The sequence below is a fragment of the Frieseomelitta varia genome, unplaced genomic scaffold (genome assembly GCF_011392965.1).
Source record: "Frieseomelitta varia isolate USP_RPSP 00005682 unplaced genomic scaffold, Fvar_1.2 scaffold_778, whole genome shotgun sequence".
Lineage (NCBI taxonomy): Eukaryota > Metazoa > Arthropoda > Insecta > Hymenoptera > Apidae > Frieseomelitta > Frieseomelitta varia.
Window position 1 is genome coordinate 406,076 of NW_025110565.1, and position 18,559 is coordinate 424,634.

Below are 18,559 nucleotides of genomic sequence, written 5' to 3' on the forward strand. Positions count from 1 at the left end.
GATCTGAACATCCTCACCTTCTCCTCGGTAGTGAAAAAAAAAAAAAAAAAAAAAAAAAAAACACTTGGGAATTAAACTACTCGTTTCTTTTTTATTATTCTTCCTTTTCCAGTGGCTTTATTGTTTTCTCAATTTTCAGTCGATCTCTCCACATGACATATTGCTCAAGGTTCTAACGGAAAGCATACTAATAGCTTTACAATGGGAAGCGATATTTGTGCACGTTATTTTTAATTTGAATAACGTCACGAGAAAGATGATATCATCGGTTATCACAGAGGAATGTTTCCCGCAATTAAAACACCCGGAAGAAGCAATTAACGAGCCACGTAGGGTGAAGATAGACATCAAGAATGTGGAGAGTATAAAGACAGTGGAGCAAGCTGGAGAGAAAAAGCGAAGGAAAAAGAAAAAGTTCGATCGATCTGAGGAAAGGAAACAGAAGGAGCAAGCAGAGAAAGCGAAACGCGAAACCGAAGAAAAGGAACGTTTGCGTAAATGGGAGGAATGTTGGCAAAAAAAGTTGGCGGCTCAAGAGGAACGTAATAACGCCGAGTGTTGCGTAGGCAAAGGTCTATGCTTGAAACCCAGAACACAGTCGAATATCTGGATTAACGTAACTCAGGATCGATCTCTCCAAGAGATACACATGTTTATCAAGTGTGTTTGTTGAATAATATCGAGGTAATGATTTAATGAAACGAGCAATTCATTTCTGCAGACACGTTCCAGTTCCGAAGCCGAAGCCTCCGCCTCTACCACCGCTGGAAATACAAAAACAAGATTACGCTCCGATTATTACCTCAGCGGATAAGATCGTGAAGCAAAAAGTCGACAAAAAAAGCGGCCCGGAAAAGAAGAAGAAGAAGCAGTCAGTGAAAATGTTCAACAGTGGGTGATTCTTCTGGGCGAACTTCTCCCACTCTGCGTTTCCTGGGCACCCATCTTCGCTACGTGAAAGCGTATTTCTCTGTTTGCTGAGACATTTGTAAAAATACATCAAAGACCACAGCAAGGATGGGAGGGTCGCGACACGTTATTCTCGTCGTTCAAAGAAGTACCAGAATGGAAATAGCGAAGAAATAAAAAGAACGTCCACTGAAATGAAACCTACTCGCTTTTGCCAGTCTGCAATTTCTTATAATCTGTTAGATAGGTTAAAAAGTAGAATTTGGATTCAGCCAGGCATGCCAATTCTCACAAGTATCATTTAGTTATTTAATTGTCACTTTACTCTCGTATCGTGATATAAACGTTGCTTGTATCAACGAAGCATTTTTTAAAGTTAAAAATTTCAATTGAAAGGAACATGAAAAATTTTTCCAGCTGTGCGGATTTGTCGAGAGCGACGTGTTCATTGACATCAACCCCGGAGGGAACAAACGGTATGCAAACTGCAAGGACGTTGCACGCGAGAAGTTATTCCTGTTCCACATGTTCGCGGTAAGGGACAAGAAGAGAGGGAAGGTGGATGATAAAAGGTGACGGAAAGAAGGGGAAGGTAGGGGGTGAACATGAGAGAGGAGGGACCACGAGGATGAGACTGCGCGTGCTTCTCTCTCTTTCCTCCGCCACCCTCAGTGCTTGCCACCGAACAGCGGACGGGGTTGTAAGCCGATATTGTCGGGCAGGCGCATTGAGAACCGGCAACCAGCCGGGAAGGAAGATAACAATAAAAGAGCATATATAATCGCGCCTAAACGCACGTTAACCTCGCGGCCTGGCTGGTTGGCTGGCTGGCGCGTCGCCTGTCGAAATGTAAGCACAATGCGAGAGAGAATACGTGAAAGTGAAGCGCCAGTTCGAAAGTGAAGTATTAGAGAGCACGAAAGCGCGCGCGTACTACTTACGCCCTAATATCACGTATTTTTTTGATCACTTCTCTCGACCACGGTCACACGCACGCAGGATCTCCCCATCCAGGTGGTGATCCAACAATCTGTACAGAGAATACTATTTCTTTGTGCAGATATAATTCGGTCGGTCTTTTTGATTTTTTTCGTCTGTTGCGTGTATCTCGAAGGATCATGAACAACTCGCCGCAGAATACCGAGGTGGCCGGGCAACAACACCGTGCCGGCGTTGAGAACAGCGACGAGGAGGAATGGAGTGGTGTCGTGGAATGTGTAATGTTATTACATCGACTCGTGTATCGAAAGAATGATTTTTATTTGCTGAAACAGCCTTCCTCAAGCAGTTTCTTGTTGCCCATTTCGAGTTGTTTTTCGTGGTCAAGGAAATTCTGTGGGTTGCACAACGTGTGTTGAATCTTATTATCTGATTCTTAATTATTTTTTTTGTTATTGTTGTTGTTGTTGTTGTGGTGGTTGTTGTTAATTGTTGTTGTTGTGGTTGTTGTCTCTCATTTTTCTTCTCCTTTATGTTTCTTATGTAGATGTGTCTATTGATTTTTATTTCTCATCTCCCAATCGCCGCGCGAGTACTTTGCAAAAATGCATCGTTATGTTTGTTGGGTTACGTTGTTTTCGTTGCGACGCTACGTTTAGGATGTAGATTCTCTAGAGGTTTAGTAAACGTTCGTTTAGTTTATGAGAACGTGTGTTTTCGTTAGTTGAAATATGTGCAGTGTTAGAGAATGACAATAGAAGCGCCTTTGTTTCGCGCTTATCGCAAGTTTACCACGATGTTGTACTATTTTGTAGGCTGTGCTGGAGAGATCAAAGTCAGATCGAGTAACGAGGGCGGATGAGGATAGACGTCGTCGTACCATCATCGTTGAGAAGAAAAATGGTACATACGGTTTTACGTTACAGGTAACGTATCCGTTTGTCTACTTGTACTTTATTCGAGCCACGTAAAATGTCGAAGATCTTTTCGTTCCTCTTATCCATGATCGTACCATTATCATACCCTGTGACTGCCTTTACAAATATTATCTATCCCCCTTGTTTAAAGTTCAACGAGAACTTATTAATCGATTGTAATCAGTTCACGTGAAATTGCACAGAGTTATGGGATACATTACAAGAGGGAACAGGAAATCGAGATGGTCACGTACGTCGACTATGTGGAATACGATGGGCCAGCGTTCAAAGCAGGAATGCGGGAAGGTGACGTGATACTTTCGATAAATGGCCACGAAATGGACAGAGCGGATCACAAAACATTGGTCAATTTTATAAAGAACTGTGATACCAGGATGCGAATGGTTGTGTCCTTTGAAGACTGCGTGAGAAAGGTAGACTCTTTAGCTTGTAATTGAATGACAAAATGAATTTCAGTTTTTTTTTTTTTTCTTTCCTTAAACTCAAACGTAATATTCGCCATTGTTCTCCAGGTGGAATTACATATGCGCTACATCGAATTACAACGTGCTCTTCAATCACGCCTCGGCGAATTAGAGAGACTCTGCGAGAGAGAACGGTCTATTCTCATGGGTCGATGGAAAACCCATTCACTGCCAGCACGCAAGAGAACGCCTAACAGTATGATTACGAGTAACCCCAATCAACCATCGCCGTCATCAAGTTTCAATTCTTCCACCATTCAATGCTGTCGGCCTGCTACATCTACGGAACATCTGTTACTTTATAACGTGGTATCCTATATAAAAACATCAAATCTCCTTCACCTGTTACATTTTAAATTGATTTAACTCTGTATTCTTTACTTTTTCTTAAAAAAAAAAATCTTTTATTTTCATAATAGTAAACATTACAGTATTCCAAATACGAAATGATATTAAAACAACAGGGTTAATTCCTGTGACAAGAATAGAAGAGAAATACACGAAACATTTTAGAATATTTAAAGTAGAATATATAGAAAATATACAAAACACTTTTCATTTTTTATAGTTTCCAGATGGACGACCATGTTTAGTTCCTCGGAACACTGCTTGCTTAGTAACAGTAGGACCGCCGCGTTCGCGAAGCGATCATCACCATTTTCTCTCAAAGATGTCGAGCGAATCAGGAGTGACTGTTTCGTCGCGGCATAGCTATCACCAGGCAAACGGGATGAATAGCACACCAGCCAAATCGAAATCGCACAAATCGTGTCAACAACAACAGCAACAACAGTCCAACGCTAGCGGAGACTCGCTTCCTCTGCATCCACCGCCCCAGAATAGCCTTTGCGTTGCCTGCATCTCGAGCGCCAGTCGTCGTAGGGAACAATCGGATAGTGGTAGTTTGGACGCGTATGACTTAGCCAGTCCATGTTGCGACCCAAATTGCGTACCCAGTCGTAGACGCCGAGAAAAACAAAGGAGAGCAAGAAACGAACAAAATCATCATTCGCAACAGCAACAACAACAGCAGCAGCAGCAGCAGCAGCAGCAGCAGCAGCAACAAGTACAACATCATCATGCGCAGCGAGAGCAGTCGCAACAATCGCAGCAACAGCAACACGGTGCGCATAACTGTTCGCGTACATCGGGACATAGTCTGCATTCTGTTACCAGTAGCGATATCTCGACCGCAGCTGAAAGCGTAGCCTCCTGTTCGACGAGCCTAAGTACGGATACCCTCTACTGGGATCCAAGCGTACATCAACGACCACCACCGTGCCTTCAGTATGCTAAGCCAAAGTCTTGGGACAATCTGACTACCAAGGCGTTCGGTGGCTACGGTTTCGGATACGGTTACTTGGATACAGCTACTATAAAAACGCACAGCGCCGAGAGGCCTGGAAAAAGTGCGCACGGACGCGCGAAAACGCCTACTGGAACTGTTCAAAGGAGAACGAGCAGCGGCACTACGTATTCGGGTAACTCCAACAGACACTTCCAGCCAACCAAGTCTACCGAGAGTTTGTTAATACCGCCACAGTATCAGGGCGAGCTGGATGCCAGTCTAAGCTGTGAGTGTCTCGATGGGCCAGCTCCGCGATGCATGCCGGTGATTCAGGTAGAAAAGCACAATCGGCAGGAAGAGGGTGGATATATTATCAATACGCACGCTCAGGTTCGACATCGACGATCCAGCCATTCGGATGGGAAATTAAGGGCACTAAATAATTCCGAAGTGACGCGTCTGTAAATCACCCGTTTCATTGAAAACTGTATTCTAATAAAAGGAAAAGAAATACTCGTATAATAATTATTGTATCAAGTTCTGGGCGACGAGGCGACGTGTTTATCGTACGTCAAACTTGTTCCGCATTTAAACCTTTGTATTCAGCTTTGTATCATGACAATTAGTAATTGTATTCTCGCCGAACGATAGCGGAATGGACCACTGTTTTTTGGAAACTTTTTCGGAAACACATTCGATTGGTTATTGGATTTGGTTTATCGACTAAATTTATCGTTTGACCAACGACATTTCCGAACAATATGATAAAGGATATCATCGATGTTCACGGCGCTTTTTAAATCTTTTTTAAATTTTTATCGATAGTTGATTATATGATCAGTTGAAAACAGTTCTAAACTGTGACAAACGTTAATAATAATATTATCGTTATCATAAAAAGAATAAATTATTAAAGCGTACTGTTTCGATGTTGCAATTATTCTACAATTCCGTACAACTTAGGAGCTTCGTAAATATTAATAGTTTAGTTGATTTGAATTCAAAATCATAAATAAAGTTGCATATAAAATTCCTATAACTTCTTCTTCGTACCAACCAATCGGAATTAACACACTAGAAAATTTTACTAGATAGATCGTACTTTTCAATCTATGTAGAATATATACCTAATGCTTCACGCAGTATTATTTTGTAGCATAGTAGAGTTAGGTTATATTCTAATGGTCGAAATTTAAAAATATCAACAAAAAAATACCAAGATGTCGAGGAAAAAGCATAACGTGTCATATATTAAGCCGAATGAGCCAAAATTCTTACGTGAATTAAAGGAACAAATCGGATATAAGGAAGGACCTACGATCGACACAAAGGTATGTTTTATTGTTCAGTATATATGAGTATTTATGTGATTTCTAGATTATTAATTATAATACAATACATAATATTCATTGAAATTAAGTTTTATCAAATCATTAAATATGTTACAATATATATTTGTTTATAATTGGTATAAACTATCATTTAAACAATCTCTTAAAACAGAGAGAAGTGTTACCACAAGCTTCAGATAATGAAGAAGAATGTGAAGAAGAGAAGCCTGTTGTAGTTGTATTAAATTCTGAACATTTGAGTGCAGAACAAGCAGAGGCATATAAGAAAAAAAAAGAAGAAGGTATGTCTTATAACTTTTATCTACTCTGTAATAATAAAATAATTATATATGAATTTTTGTGTTATAGAGGAAGCTAATACTCCAGCAGATTTATCTAAAAGAATTATATTTAAAAAAAATAAAATAACAGAGACAGAATCAGATACAGCAAATAAGCCAATGAAAAAGAAGATAAAGAAAGCAAAACAAGAAAAAGTTGTATTATCTTTTAGTGATAATGATGAAGATTATTTATAACATTATTTATATTAAATACTTTTGTAACTAAAATACAAAAGATATGATTTTGTACAAAATAAGATATGATTGTACAAAAATATAAATTTAAAAATATTTACTATAATAATAATACACATTACAAATATGTACAAGATATATAGCACATAATAATTGGTGTAACAATATATAAATATGTCGATGGAAGAATTTTGTATATTTAAAGTGTTAAAAATATTGAAAATGTAAATATAATTGTTATAATAACAGTGTTGCTGAGATAGATATAATTAATTGTATAATAAATTTTTAATAAAAAAAAATTTTTTTTTTAAAGTTTACAAAATAATTCTTCTAGCATTGCAGAAAAAAGAATAATTAGAAAATTTATTAAATAAACAATTATATTATTTTATTTAGTATATGCATAAAATGAGAAAATAAAGTAATAAATTTTTATTATACAAGTTTAATATTTATAAAACTGATAGAATAATATTTTTACGTGAATCACAGAGAGGGTGTCGTTCTAAAGGAGCCTATAGAAAAGGGCGGGGGCTTGTTAGTCAACCCTATTACTATACATTGTTGCAATTGCAGATTGTCCTTATTCTTGGGAGAGGTTCTCATTGGATGTGCACGTGTACATGGTCACGTGACTATATATAACAAACGCTACTGGTCGTTTCGTCCCTTTAACATTACGCGTACGTCATAAAATTTACGGTCACGTGATTATTGTCGCCATCTTGGCAGTTTTCGACGACGAAGGTAAGAAGGATCCGTGACGTCGAACCCAAATAAACACAAAGTATATGTGAATAATTTTGATATAAAAACGGTGTATATCAAGTGTCGAAGGAGTCGCGTGTGTAACCAAATATTTATCAGTGTTCCGAACGGTCAGTGAATTTAAATAGCGCGGCATTTGCGATGTGTGTGTGTTTTCGATTATTGGTCCTCTTTGGGGGGATAATCGTGATCGGCTAGCGACCACCACGGCAGCTGTTCGACAGTTAAGCCAGCCCTTATGAAGAAATGGCGGCACCTTTCTAAAATTTTAATAAATTAATAAACACGAGTGTTTCGTATTTCCGAGATCGTAGATGAAAACAAGATATTATCATTTGTATCAAAAAGAAAAAAAAAAGAAAGAAAGAAAGAAAGATACGCCAAGGGACTTGCGATTGATTTGTTGGATTTTATGATTTGTATAGTTGTGGTACCGAATAACACAATATAACCAGGGCCGTGACGATCCTCTCAATTCCCTTGCGCATTCCCCGTAATTTTAACTCCTCTTATCTCTTTATTAAACAGACCGTCTCGTCAGATTTTTAACAAAATTTCGAATGTGTACGCTAATGTTTACGTTTCTCTAGTGACTATACTTACTACGTTACTGATGGTACTAGAATTCATTCACGATATATCGATTGCTATTAGCTACAGATTTAACTTAACTAAATTACTCACGTACATTAGATTATTATATACGATAACATAGTGATATTTACACACTGAATATTGTCTAATGAGATTTGTTATGTACATTTCATTGTTGTTATCATTGTTGAAACGATTCATCCAAAATTGATCGTTAATTTATTTCAATTATATCGAAACAGTATGTGTTTATCTTTTGAAAGTGGTGTGATTTTGCATCATTATTTTGCTTACTTAAGTGCATGATCAGCAAAATACGGAATAAATTCCTGGGAAAAATGCTATATGTAAATTATTAAAATTGCGATAGAGAGAATCATGATTTTAATCTTCTAAGCCGACTAAATAAAATATTATTATACATTAATATTTCTATAATTTCAATTATTTAATTATATATTACTTTATTTCAATGAATTTTCAGTATAGTGAAACGGAAGATACTTATTGTTAGTTCAACCAGTGTTCTCTTTTTGTATTTAATATACATTTAAACAATTTATATTGCATACAATATAAATTTCTTATATTACGACTAAAGACGTTTAATCGACTTTGTTTTTTTTATTCTTATTCAAAAAGAGGATATATTATTTAATATTTTAAAAAATATATCATTTTTTTCTCTTTCTTTTTTTTTGTTTGTATAAATTTTTGTTTCAGAGCAATAACATCCATATAAAGAACGATTGAATAATGATTAAACAGCGTCCAAAGGAAATACTACATCACCGATTTTCCGTTCTCAACCATTCTACATATTATTTTTATTTAACCCTCGTGAAAAAGAGCCCACAATTTTGCGACGGCCCTGGGCATAACTTTTTAACGTTTCCAACGTCGCGCCTGCCCTCTGGTGCCTAATTTTCAGCGATGAATGTTCACTATTTACAGGTTTTGTGAATAAATCGTGTATCGTGTGTATAAGGGACAAATCGTAGCTTCACCGTCGCCGCTGAAGATCACACGTTGTGAAAATGTCGCGGTATCAGAAAATCGTTTAGGACAAGCAAGCGGTCAGGTGCGTATATTTGTGCCTAGTGACAGGAGACGAATGGAGTTTGTACGCGTTCCATTACCTCATAGATCTGCCGGGGGATTCGTGGATAAGCGAGTTAAGTAGCACGAGACATATCCCGAAACAAACATACTGAATGGAGTTCCTTGGTGTTTTCGATCACCTGTACGTCCAATTCATTTTCACGTTCTTCAACTTCCATAATAATCACTTCATTGTTAGTTTCAACGAACGGTACGAATGCTGTATCGAAGATGAGCGTTAATGTAGGTTAAAGTATGCTCAGCATCTTTTAGAAGAGTCCTGAAGATATCTTTCGAACGAGATGTAGAATGAATTTTTATCATCCTATCTTTACTTCATATATCGCCAAATCCGTGTTTCCAAGAAAATTCGTCATAAAGATAAATGGCAACTCGAAAAATTTCAATAGGAACCTTGGATAAAAACGCCTCCGATCGGGTGGATCAGATCTATATAGATAATCTGACAAAATGGTCCGCGTTTATCTAGTTCCTTCATCGTCGCGTATCGTCAGCCCGTGTTAGAGTATTTGTTGCTTGCTGCGTTGAAATCACATGGATAATGTGAATTTCTAAGAGGAAATTCGTTTAAGTGCAACATCGCCATGAAAGATGAATCTGTCACAGTCGGATTCGCTGGGTCATAGGGTTGTTCTGTAGGTGGTTGGCGTGTTGTCCGGCATGTAATATAGAGAGTTCGGAAGGTTGTGCGCTCGCGCGCTCATCTATGGATGGCGAGTTGGTGGATGGTTCGTGTGTGCGTATCATTGCGTGTATGTTTATATATCTACGATTGCATGTGTGTCCATGTGTACGAAAGGCGAAAGTTCGATGTGTCAGTTGTGTAGGTATAGGTGTAGGTTTGGTAGGTTTGTGAAGGTTGAGCGAGGAGAGGTACGGCGGAGGGCTGACTGACTGGCTGGCTGGCTGGCTGGCTGGCTGGCGCTCGGACGCGGTGGCTGGCAAGTGCAGGTGACTGACTGAGAGACGCTAACCATTCAAGCTACTCTCGCAGGACTTTAGTTCATCCGATCATTTTTGTCCACGGGCCCACTCCCTATCCTCTGATCGCTTTTTCCAAGTGTGCGCGCGTGCCAAGAGTTTTCGTCGACAAATCAAAGACGTATTTCGGGAATCCGTCCGGACTGGAGTGTGCGATATATACTCGACGAACTTTGTTGGTTATGGGAACAAGGAAATAGGAGTACGGAATTCGCAGCGCCATTTTGAAAAATTCGGCCCCGCTAAAAATTCTCTCTCTCTCTCTCTCCTCTCCTCTCCTCTCCTCTCCTCTCCTCTCCTCTCCTCTCCTCCTCTCCTCTCTTTCTCTCTCTACCTCCCTCTCTCCCTCCGCCCTCGCGTTCTCGTATCGTCGTTGTAATGAAACGCGTCGTCGTCGCCACGAGACGTTTATCTCTGTGTTCTTATTAATTGTTTAGATCAACTGTACAGTGGTGTCCCCATGGAAGGCACGCTGGAAGAACCCCCTATTAAGGACTCGTCTCAGGCTAGCTCTGATAAGCATCTCAAAGGTATGCTCTATTTCTTTTTTCAAACGATTACAGCAATTTTTCTTCGTACAACAAATATTCACTTTTCTGTTTGCTTCATTTCTTCTGCTGTACAAAAATTGACATCAGTATAAAGTTTTTGGCTTTTCTGCTGGATATTGTTTTATTGTATTTTGCAACGCTTTGCATTGAATTTGGATGTCATTAAAAAAATGTAACTTGTTTAAATTACATAGCAATGATTCTTATTCTTTAACATTTGTTCTGTTATGGTTTTTGATTACTGTAATATAATTGTAATTCTCAATATATGTATATACATATACTTCATGACTTACTATTTATTAATATGACTAATGTTAAAAGTACCAGTAGCTTACTTTATTTATCATACTATTAGTACCTGTTTAAAAATAAGTTGTTATATTTTGCAGATGTGATTCCAAATGGAGTTAATGGAAATTATAATGACAAGGAAGAATTCATTGATGCGGATTCTAATATATCCAAATTTGTGTCAAAAGAAATTAGTGTAGTAAGAGAGGATAGACAGGAAAGTGAAAAAGAAGACGATGACGACGAACATGGAATGGATGTTGAAATGGAAGAAAGGGGTATAGAATCTGAAAATAGTGAACGAAATGGGTTAGCACAAAACAGAAGTAAAGGCAGTGAAATGTCGGAGTCAGAAAATGACTCTAAAATGTCTAAATTATCAGAGGGTGTCAGTGACATGAACAATTTTAGTGAAGTGTCTAAGACTGAAGATAAGTGTAAAAACACATCGTGTGAGGCTATGGAAGTTGATGAACAGAGTAATAATTCAGATGTTGAATGTCTTGACGAGAGCATCACAGAAATACATTCTGATCACGACGATGTGTTCACTATGAAAACTTCTGTAGATAAAAATTTATCAGGCAGTAGTGACATACAACTTAATGAGAGCAATGAAATTGCTGATAGTAGTATGGATACATCGGATGTAAAAATTTGTGAAGAAAATGGAAGTTGCGACAGTCCAGATATTGAAGAAATAACCGATAGTGCAAAGAATAGTCATAATACTTCACCAGAACGTGCTAATAAAGATCCAAAACAAAGAAAATCGAGAAAGCAAGTAGATCTTAGTAGTATTACACCAAGAAGAAGTTCTCGAAATATAAAGAGGACAAGTTACATAGAAAAAGAAATAGAAGAAGAAGTAGATGACGATGGTTCAGACATTGAGGAGATTAAGCCAGAAGATCCTCTAGCTGGTGTTGATAGTAAAGATAAAGAGAATTCTAAACTAAAATCACCAATAAAAAATAGTAAAACTACCATTGTTGTCAACGATACTAAACGGTTAGTAGAAATTGCTGCTGGTAGCAAATCTGTAAAGGGAGGAAAGAAAGAACCTACTTTAGTTATTATAGACACGAATTCTATACTTTCTGGGCGTGGTGGTGTTCCTGTGAGTAGCAGTAAACCTCATCACACTGTTTCTAGTACTAGCTCATTTTCAGTAGTTCCAATGGGAATGACAACACAAACTATGTACCCTAATATGAGGACAACTATTACACCAGTGCCCATGACATCAAAAACTGCACAATTAAGTCCTAAAACTAGTATGACTACAGTAACACCTACAGTAACACCTCCTATATTACCTACTTTAACAGATGATATGTTTGTGGTAGAGGCACCATCTTTTATAGTACCATATGTATATGAAAAGCCACCTTTGAAACCATTAAAGGAATTTGTTACAAAATTGGAAAAATGCTTAGAAGAACAAGAAAAGGAAGAGAGAAGCAAAAGAAGCATACAAGAAAATAAGGGAGACGAATGTGACGAAGACTCACTCGATATGAATCAAAAAAATAAAGATAAAAGTGATGAAAGTGAAAATGAAGGAACTTATAGTAAGAGTAAAAAGGATGAAGGTGACAATTCACTAGATATAACTGAATCTGGATTTAGTAATATAAGTGATAAACCAGATATACGACAAGATGATAGGAATAAAATATTGACATATTTTGATTTACCTCTGGGAAAATTTTTCATGCAAATCGGAGTGAATCTTGTTCAAGAATATGTGCAAACTGATCTTTTACGGACTCAAAAACGTAAACAGGGCAAAGGTAGCACATCGGCTGAAACTCAACTAGCTATAAATTCACTCATTAAGAATCTAGAATTTAGTAAAGAAAATAACGAACCATTCCATTTAGAATTGAAAAAATGTGAATTCTGTAATTTTAAAACAGAATCAACTTTAGTCATGCAACATCATTTAGAAACTCCACATATGCGCAATTACGTCTATAAGTGTAATTTTTGTCCAATTGAAGTGCGTAGTCCTCACGATATTTTATTTCACATGGAAGCAGAACATAATACTCGCGGAAGGTTGGAGCGGGGTCCAGCTTTTCATCAGTGTCCCAATTGTCCATTCGAAGACAACCAAAAAGGCAAATTAACACGACATATACTTGCTTGTACTAAGAAATTCAGACCAGAAAAGAATTTAGAACCAGCCGCTGATTGGGAACCTCCAGCAAAAATTCCACGATTAAATCGAACGAGACCTGTTGGGCCAACTAATCCCAATGCACTTGCGATGGCAATGAGTGGTAAAGGACCTCAGCCACTTTTGCCCAAGTTACTTCCTGCTCCAGTCACCGGTCGCGGAAGAGGACGACCACCTATGCAACCAAGATATTCAGATTTGAAAACATTACGACCGGGTGGTACAACAATGCGACAGGGTAATTTTTTATTACTTTAAATTAATGATACATTATATTGGATTATATTCGTTCCATGAGTTTAATTGTAACATATCGTGATGTTTTAGACAATGTTGCAGGAATGATGTATCGCCCAACATCTTCCGGTTTATTGGTCCCTACTTCATACCAATTTGGTAGCAACCAAATATTTCAGGTAAAAATATTTTCATTTTTTCTTATTATTTTTATTAATAATGAAAAACATTTCAGAATTTTTGTAATAGAAAAAATCCGCTATATTTTTTATGAATATTAAGTACTTATGTTGCATATTAAATGTATTTTAACATTATAAAATATAGTAATAGCATGGGCAATGATAATCATGTAAAGTCATGCCCTCAAAGTAATGTATTTCAGTTTTAATGTGTAGGCACACATATGATATGCACAGTATATTCATGCTTTTTTCTTTCAATTTTTTGTAATAATTATTGTCAATATTAATGCACAACACCTAATAAAATTTGTAAATGTTAGTTTTATATATTACATTATATTTTATGTATTAAATTTAAACAATAATTAATAATTTAGTTAATGTATATGTAATATAAGAAAAAATTGTAGTTGTTTTAATTATTCACATTTCTGTATTCTATTTTCTGTCTATTGGCAATGGGGTATGTTGATTTTCTTCTGTGAATTTTCCTCAGATTGTTCTGTTTTATTGATAACAATAAAAAACTACAGGTTCACAAATTCAAGTATATAGAAATTTACGAATAAGTAAAAAAAATATATGGGTGGTGACACAGGTGGTGGGTGGCTCTGGGACTGTCATGTCGGCTGTCTCTGGAGTGAGTAGCAGTAGCGGCGGCAGTTCCGGTCAACCCACACCCATTGCACTTGTACCCAACGTAATCGACTCTCTCTCTAGATTGTCCTCATCACAGGTAAATAATTGTTGGAACCTACCAGGAAGATTAAATTTATTTTGTAAAATTTGTGATCGCATGGATAATGTGTTCCGCAGGTGCAAAACAGCTTTTATAACCGATTTCTTAAGATTTACATAATCAAAGATTCTTTGCTTCTAAGAGTTAACAGTATGTGTAAAGTTATGGCTAAACATATCATTAGTGTGCAGTGCAACTAGTTTTATAATATTATTTTCATCAATGTATTCTTATCACCCCTATAGTACTTTGCATTATAAAAATGTTTAATTTTGTATTAATATATAATGTTACATAGTTAAATTTCAAAGGAATTCATTGACAATTTCTATTACCTTTGTAAAATCGATTGATAATAATTAATACTTAAGTCATGTTTAAGATGTGAAGGACATTTTAAATATACAATTTCGCAGTGCAATTAATTGAATTAAAAACTTGAATCAGGAAATGAATATTCTTGATGTTTAACATAATTAATGTATTTTATATTTTTCAGAATACCACAGCAAGTTCCAAAAGTCCTACAGCAAAATTGTTAAGTCAACCAAGTATATCTATAACTCCATTACCACGTACAACATCTCAAACCTCCATTCCTGGTTCTGGTACTTCATCAAAGTCTGGAGGAAGAACCACATTTGTTATATGTGAAATTTGCGATGGTTATATTAAGGTAAATTGGAAATATTGGAAAATATTGTCGAATTTTTCTATTATAATATATATCACTTTTAATTGTTTATTTGCAAATAGAGAAACACTTCTATCTTTACCATTAGTTACAACAGAGAAATTAACAAAATATAAACTAAAGTGTATTTGTCATCTCATTATATTTTGTATTAACTTTAACATTAATTGCTACTGTTGTAATCGAATATTTGTATAAAATTTCTAATTAATGATTTCAACTTTTTAAAGATAAATTTTCAAAGAAAATCCAATAATTTCAGAAATGTAAACAAAGATTTAAAAAAGCAATTATAGGAAAAGTTTTATGAGGAAATTTCTTTCCTTATAATAAATAATAAAGGAAATTTAATTAATTTCTTTAATTAAGTAATAAAACTTTCTTTCTTTAAGTTAATATCTTATATTTAAATGATTTTAATAATATAAAATTTCATAAAATTAAATATACATTACTATGTTATGTATTGTAAATTTGTTTTTTTCAGGATTTAGAGCAACTACGTAACCATATGCAATGGATTCACAAAGTAAAAATACATCCAAAGATGATCTATAATAGACCACCATTGAATTGCCAAAAATGTCAATTTCGGTTTTTCACAGATCAGGTATGTGTTGTGTGTGTGTATATATATATATATATATATATGAATATGTATACTTTTTTTCTTCCAAAGGATATATATATATTTAACCCGGGATTACCCACGTGGGGGTCTAGTGCCGGGATATACCTGCACTAGACCCCCAGGTGGGTAATTCCTGGTTAAATAGAAAATAATATATAGAAAGTAGTATAAAGGTACTGTCTTAGCATCTGTACTATACAATGGAGGAAGGGATGATTCTACGTGAAAAAATAAATCGAGAAAGAAGAATAAAATTTTTTTACATAATAATGTTATATAAAATTTTTTAATTTTTAACAAAATCAAGAATAATTAGGAGAATGTTATTCTATGTGTGAAAATATGTCGAAAAAATAGACTAAAATTTTTTCTAAAATGCTTCATTTATGAGAAAATTGAATTTACAAATTTATCAAGTAAAATTTAACACAATTTTTAACGAAACATAGTTAGAGTTTATTTTCTTGAAAATGAAACTTTAAATGAAAAATTTTAAATTTTTGATTTATTTTTAGTATTAGACTAATTTTACGTAGACTAATTTCCTGTTAATTATTCTTTTTTGTTACGTTTAGAATTAGTCAGAATCCATATTATATTATATATCTGATAAATTTTCAAACTCAATTTTCTCAAAAATAAAGCATCTTATAAAAAAATTTTATTCTTTAGTTTTAATTTATTTTTTCATGTAGAATCACTTTCACATACAAATTAAAAATGTATATTTCTTATTTATATTTTATTTTTTTATTATGATTCGTTTAGTTTTTTATGTGTAAAAATGAAATTATAGCAGTATTGCATTTTTATTATTACAGGGTCTGGAAAGACATTTACTTGGCTCTCATGGTTTAGTTACATCTAGTATGCAAGAAGCTGCAAATAGAGGAAAGGATGCAGGACGTTGTCCTGCTTGCGGCAGGGTAAGTTTATATATTTTATATTGTTCATTCAAAATTCAAAATTATATGCGTGTACGATCGGGAGATATAAATTTAAACAGTATATGATATTCCTTGAGGGTTGTGTGGATCTTCATTTTTAGGTATATCAATGGAAATTACTAAATCATGTTGCGCGAGATCACGGAATGACATTAAAACCAGCGCATCTATCTTATAAATGTACAGTCTGCACTGCCACGTTCGGAATGTATAAGCAGTTTGAAAATCACGTATATTCGGCACATAGTGTCGTAGCTAAAAGAGTAATGGATAAGAAGAACACACCTTCATCTCCATCGTCCAGATCCAATGACTCCCTTCTGAAACCATTGAAGATCAATGATGAAATTACGATTATTCCACAACCAGCAAAACCTACAACCAGGTCGGGTACATCTCAAGGCAGAGGAAAATAGCAATGATCAGCAGAGTGATACATGTGTCTTGTCTTAATGAATTTCACGTAATTTTGTGGTACTTCATACCAGTCATTGTAATATATGACTGACGTGCCGTGTACATGTGTATGCATATTATGCTTAAGACGCAATTACAACACATAAACCTACAACTCTTGGCAAAAAAAACTAGTTGATTGCGTAATAATATTCCATCAATGATTATACCGATATATTTATTTAAGAATTTTTATTGTTGTTATCAGACATAGATAAAATAGACTGTAAAAATATTAAAGGGTGGCCTTCAGTCTAATTCCTTGGTTAATCCTAGAGCTGCATATTCCTGACCTACATGCCTATGAAAACCTATAAATACGAAGTATATTTACATTTTATGCGACACTTACATGTCATACTGCGAATTACTCTTGGATAGTAAATTCACTAATAATATAAATTCTTTTTCTAAGACAAATATATTTGAATTAATTCTATTTTGTTATTAACGCTAATACGATTACGTAGGGCAATGAACGATAAACTGTCCTTACTCCATATATTCGATGTGTCTACGCGTCATGTTGCGAAGTAATTTCTGAACGGTATACCAAGTAACAAATTGTATTAATTAATTAGGGAGTGCCCTAAACTGTTTCGCGATGTCTTGGAAAGACGAATAATTTTTCTCCAATTTTTCTATCACATGTATACGTTCTTCTTTCTTTTCTGATTTCGCCATCGTACTTTTAAGCGACGAATGTGGAATTTATAATAATTCTCTGCTTAATTTGTAATATTTCACAAACTTGTGTGTATGAAATAAGTTATAAAATCAAAAAATCTTTTGAAGTTGTAAATTGTGTCTATTTGTTGTAAGTTGGAATTTTTCGTCGCAGATATTGTAATAAAATATTGAGTTTTATTTTTTGCGCTCTTATATAAACAAAAATGTACATTAACATAGAGTATAATATAAACGATTGTATTAATAAAATAGGATGGCACACATATGTGTATACATTTTTTCTGTTGAAACGATAAATTTATTATGACACCGAACTTGTTAGTACGAACATCGCGACATTTAAACATATATATTTATATATGTATATATATAATATCAAGCAAAATATTATATATATAAATATGTAAAATTATATATATTATATATTATATATATAATATTATATATTATATATATATATACTAGTATAGTGATAGCGTGGTATAAGAAGGGACAATTAATTATCTTCTTGTAAGCACTATGGATTTATATAATAGGCTTATATGAATATGTAGATAATCGAAACAAATAAGAGTTAATTTAATAATTTCAATCATTTCTTAATAAGTTTTGTACGTTATCGTAGGAAATAATTTTAGAAAAAAAGCATTGCATTCGACAAAGGAAATAACATAGTGCATTTTTACACTGTATGGTTGTATTATTTAATTCTACTACCACTTGTCAGCCAATTTTATGGCAAGCTATGTTGGTAAAACAGAAAAACATTCATAGACGTAATTACAGAAATATATAGTTTACTGTAATAATTTGTACAATATTATATGATTATAAAAATAAAGTGTACCAATATTGTATTACAACATTGTATTATTGTTTACTTATAATCTCCTTAAAATTGCATGTAACTACATGAAATTATATTTATGGGTAGGTATTTTCAATGTTTTATGCATTTTAATGAAATCATGAGTGCTATAATTGATTATGAGTGCATGTTTATAACAATATAATGTAAATTATATAAATTGATTATATAAAACATTATATAAATTAATAAATAATTATTACGTA

The 18,559-nt window shown here is 34.7% G+C and overlaps 3 protein-coding genes across 13 annotated transcripts; all 3 read left to right on the top strand.

Moving 5' to 3' along the window:
• Nucleotides 1–1,303: 1,303 nt before the first annotated feature.
• On the top strand, nt 1,304–5,039 carry LOC122535830 (probable serine/threonine-protein kinase irlA). 5 transcript variants are annotated; one of them, XM_043667673.1, is made up of 5 exons: nt 1,304–2,258; nt 2,664–2,774; nt 2,969–3,199; nt 3,299–3,559; nt 3,819–5,039. In XM_043667673.1, the coding sequence occupies exons 1-5, from the start codon at nt 2,028–2,030 to the stop codon at nt 5,001–5,003; spliced, it is 2,019 nt and encodes a 672-aa protein (XP_043523608.1). In that variant the 5' UTR covers nt 1,304–2,027; the 3' UTR covers nt 5,004–5,039. The 5 variants fall into 5 exon arrangements, with proteins under 5 accessions (XP_043523608.1, XP_043523610.1, XP_043523611.1 ...); XM_043667675.1 differs by having other exon boundaries at nt 1,305–2,126; XM_043667676.1 differs by having other exon boundaries at nt 1,534–1,758.
• Nucleotides 5,040–5,659: 620 nt separating this feature from the next.
• LOC122535834 (uncharacterized protein KIAA1143 homolog) lies at nt 5,660–6,632 on the top strand. Its single transcript, XM_043667688.1, has 3 exons — nt 5,660–5,869; nt 6,042–6,171; nt 6,239–6,632. Exons 1-3 carry the CDS (start codon nt 5,759–5,761, stop codon nt 6,406–6,408), a joined length of 411 nt encoding a protein of 136 aa, XP_043523623.1. The 5' UTR covers nt 5,660–5,758; the 3' UTR covers nt 6,409–6,632.
• Nucleotides 6,633–7,141: 509 nt separating this feature from the next.
• LOC122535828 lies at nt 7,142–18,350 on the top strand. Of its 7 annotated transcripts, none has more exons than XM_043667664.1 (10): nt 7,149–7,289; nt 8,728–8,854; nt 10,314–10,406; nt 10,820–13,144; nt 13,234–13,322; nt 13,927–14,064; nt 14,567–14,743; nt 15,249–15,371; nt 16,214–16,318; nt 16,441–18,350. In XM_043667664.1, the coding sequence occupies exons 3-10, from the start codon at nt 10,337–10,339 to the stop codon at nt 16,753–16,755; spliced, it is 3,342 nt and encodes a 1,113-aa protein (XP_043523599.1). In that variant the 5' UTR covers nt 7,149–7,289; nt 8,728–8,854; nt 10,314–10,336; the 3' UTR covers nt 16,756–18,350. The 7 variants fall into 7 exon arrangements, with proteins under 7 accessions (XP_043523605.1, XP_043523599.1, XP_043523604.1 ...); XM_043667665.1 differs by lacking the exon at nt 7,149–7,289 and adding an exon at nt 7,296–7,609; XM_043667670.1 differs by lacking the exon at nt 8,728–8,854 and having other exon boundaries at nt 7,142–7,158.
• The last annotated feature ends 209 nt before the right edge of the window (nt 18,351–18,559 follow it).

Coding starts and splice junctions, on each gene's coding strand:
- LOC122535834 (XM_043667688.1), top strand. CDS start 5,759: ATGTCGAGGAAAAAGCATAACGTGTCATATATTAAGCCGAATGAGCCA. Junction 5,870..6,041: donor GACCTACGATCGACACAAAG/GTATGTTTTATT, acceptor CTCTTAAAACAG/AGAGAAGTGTTACCACAAGC. Junction 6,172..6,238: donor TAAGAAAAAAAAAGAAGAAG/GTATGTCTTATA, acceptor TTTGTGTTATAG/AGGAAGCTAATACTCCAGCA.
- LOC122535830 (XM_043667673.1), top strand. CDS start 2,028: ATGAACAACTCGCCGCAGAATACCGAGGTGGCCGGGCAACAACACCGT. Junction 2,775..2,968: donor CATACGGTTTTACGTTACAG/GTAACGTATCCG, acceptor GAAATTGCACAG/AGTTATGGGATACATTACAA. Junction 3,560..3,818: donor ATCTGTTACTTTATAACGTG/GTATCCTATATA, acceptor CATTTTTTATAG/TTTCCAGATGGACGACCATG.
- LOC122535828 (XM_043667670.1), top strand. CDS start 10,337: ATGGAAGGCACGCTGGAAGAACCCCCTATTAAGGACTCGTCTCAGGCT. Junction 14,065..14,566: donor CTAGATTGTCCTCATCACAG/GTAAATAATTGT, acceptor TATATTTTTCAG/AATACCACAGCAAGTTCCAA. Junction 15,372..16,213: donor TTCGGTTTTTCACAGATCAG/GTATGTGTTGTG, acceptor TTATTATTACAG/GGTCTGGAAAGACATTTACT.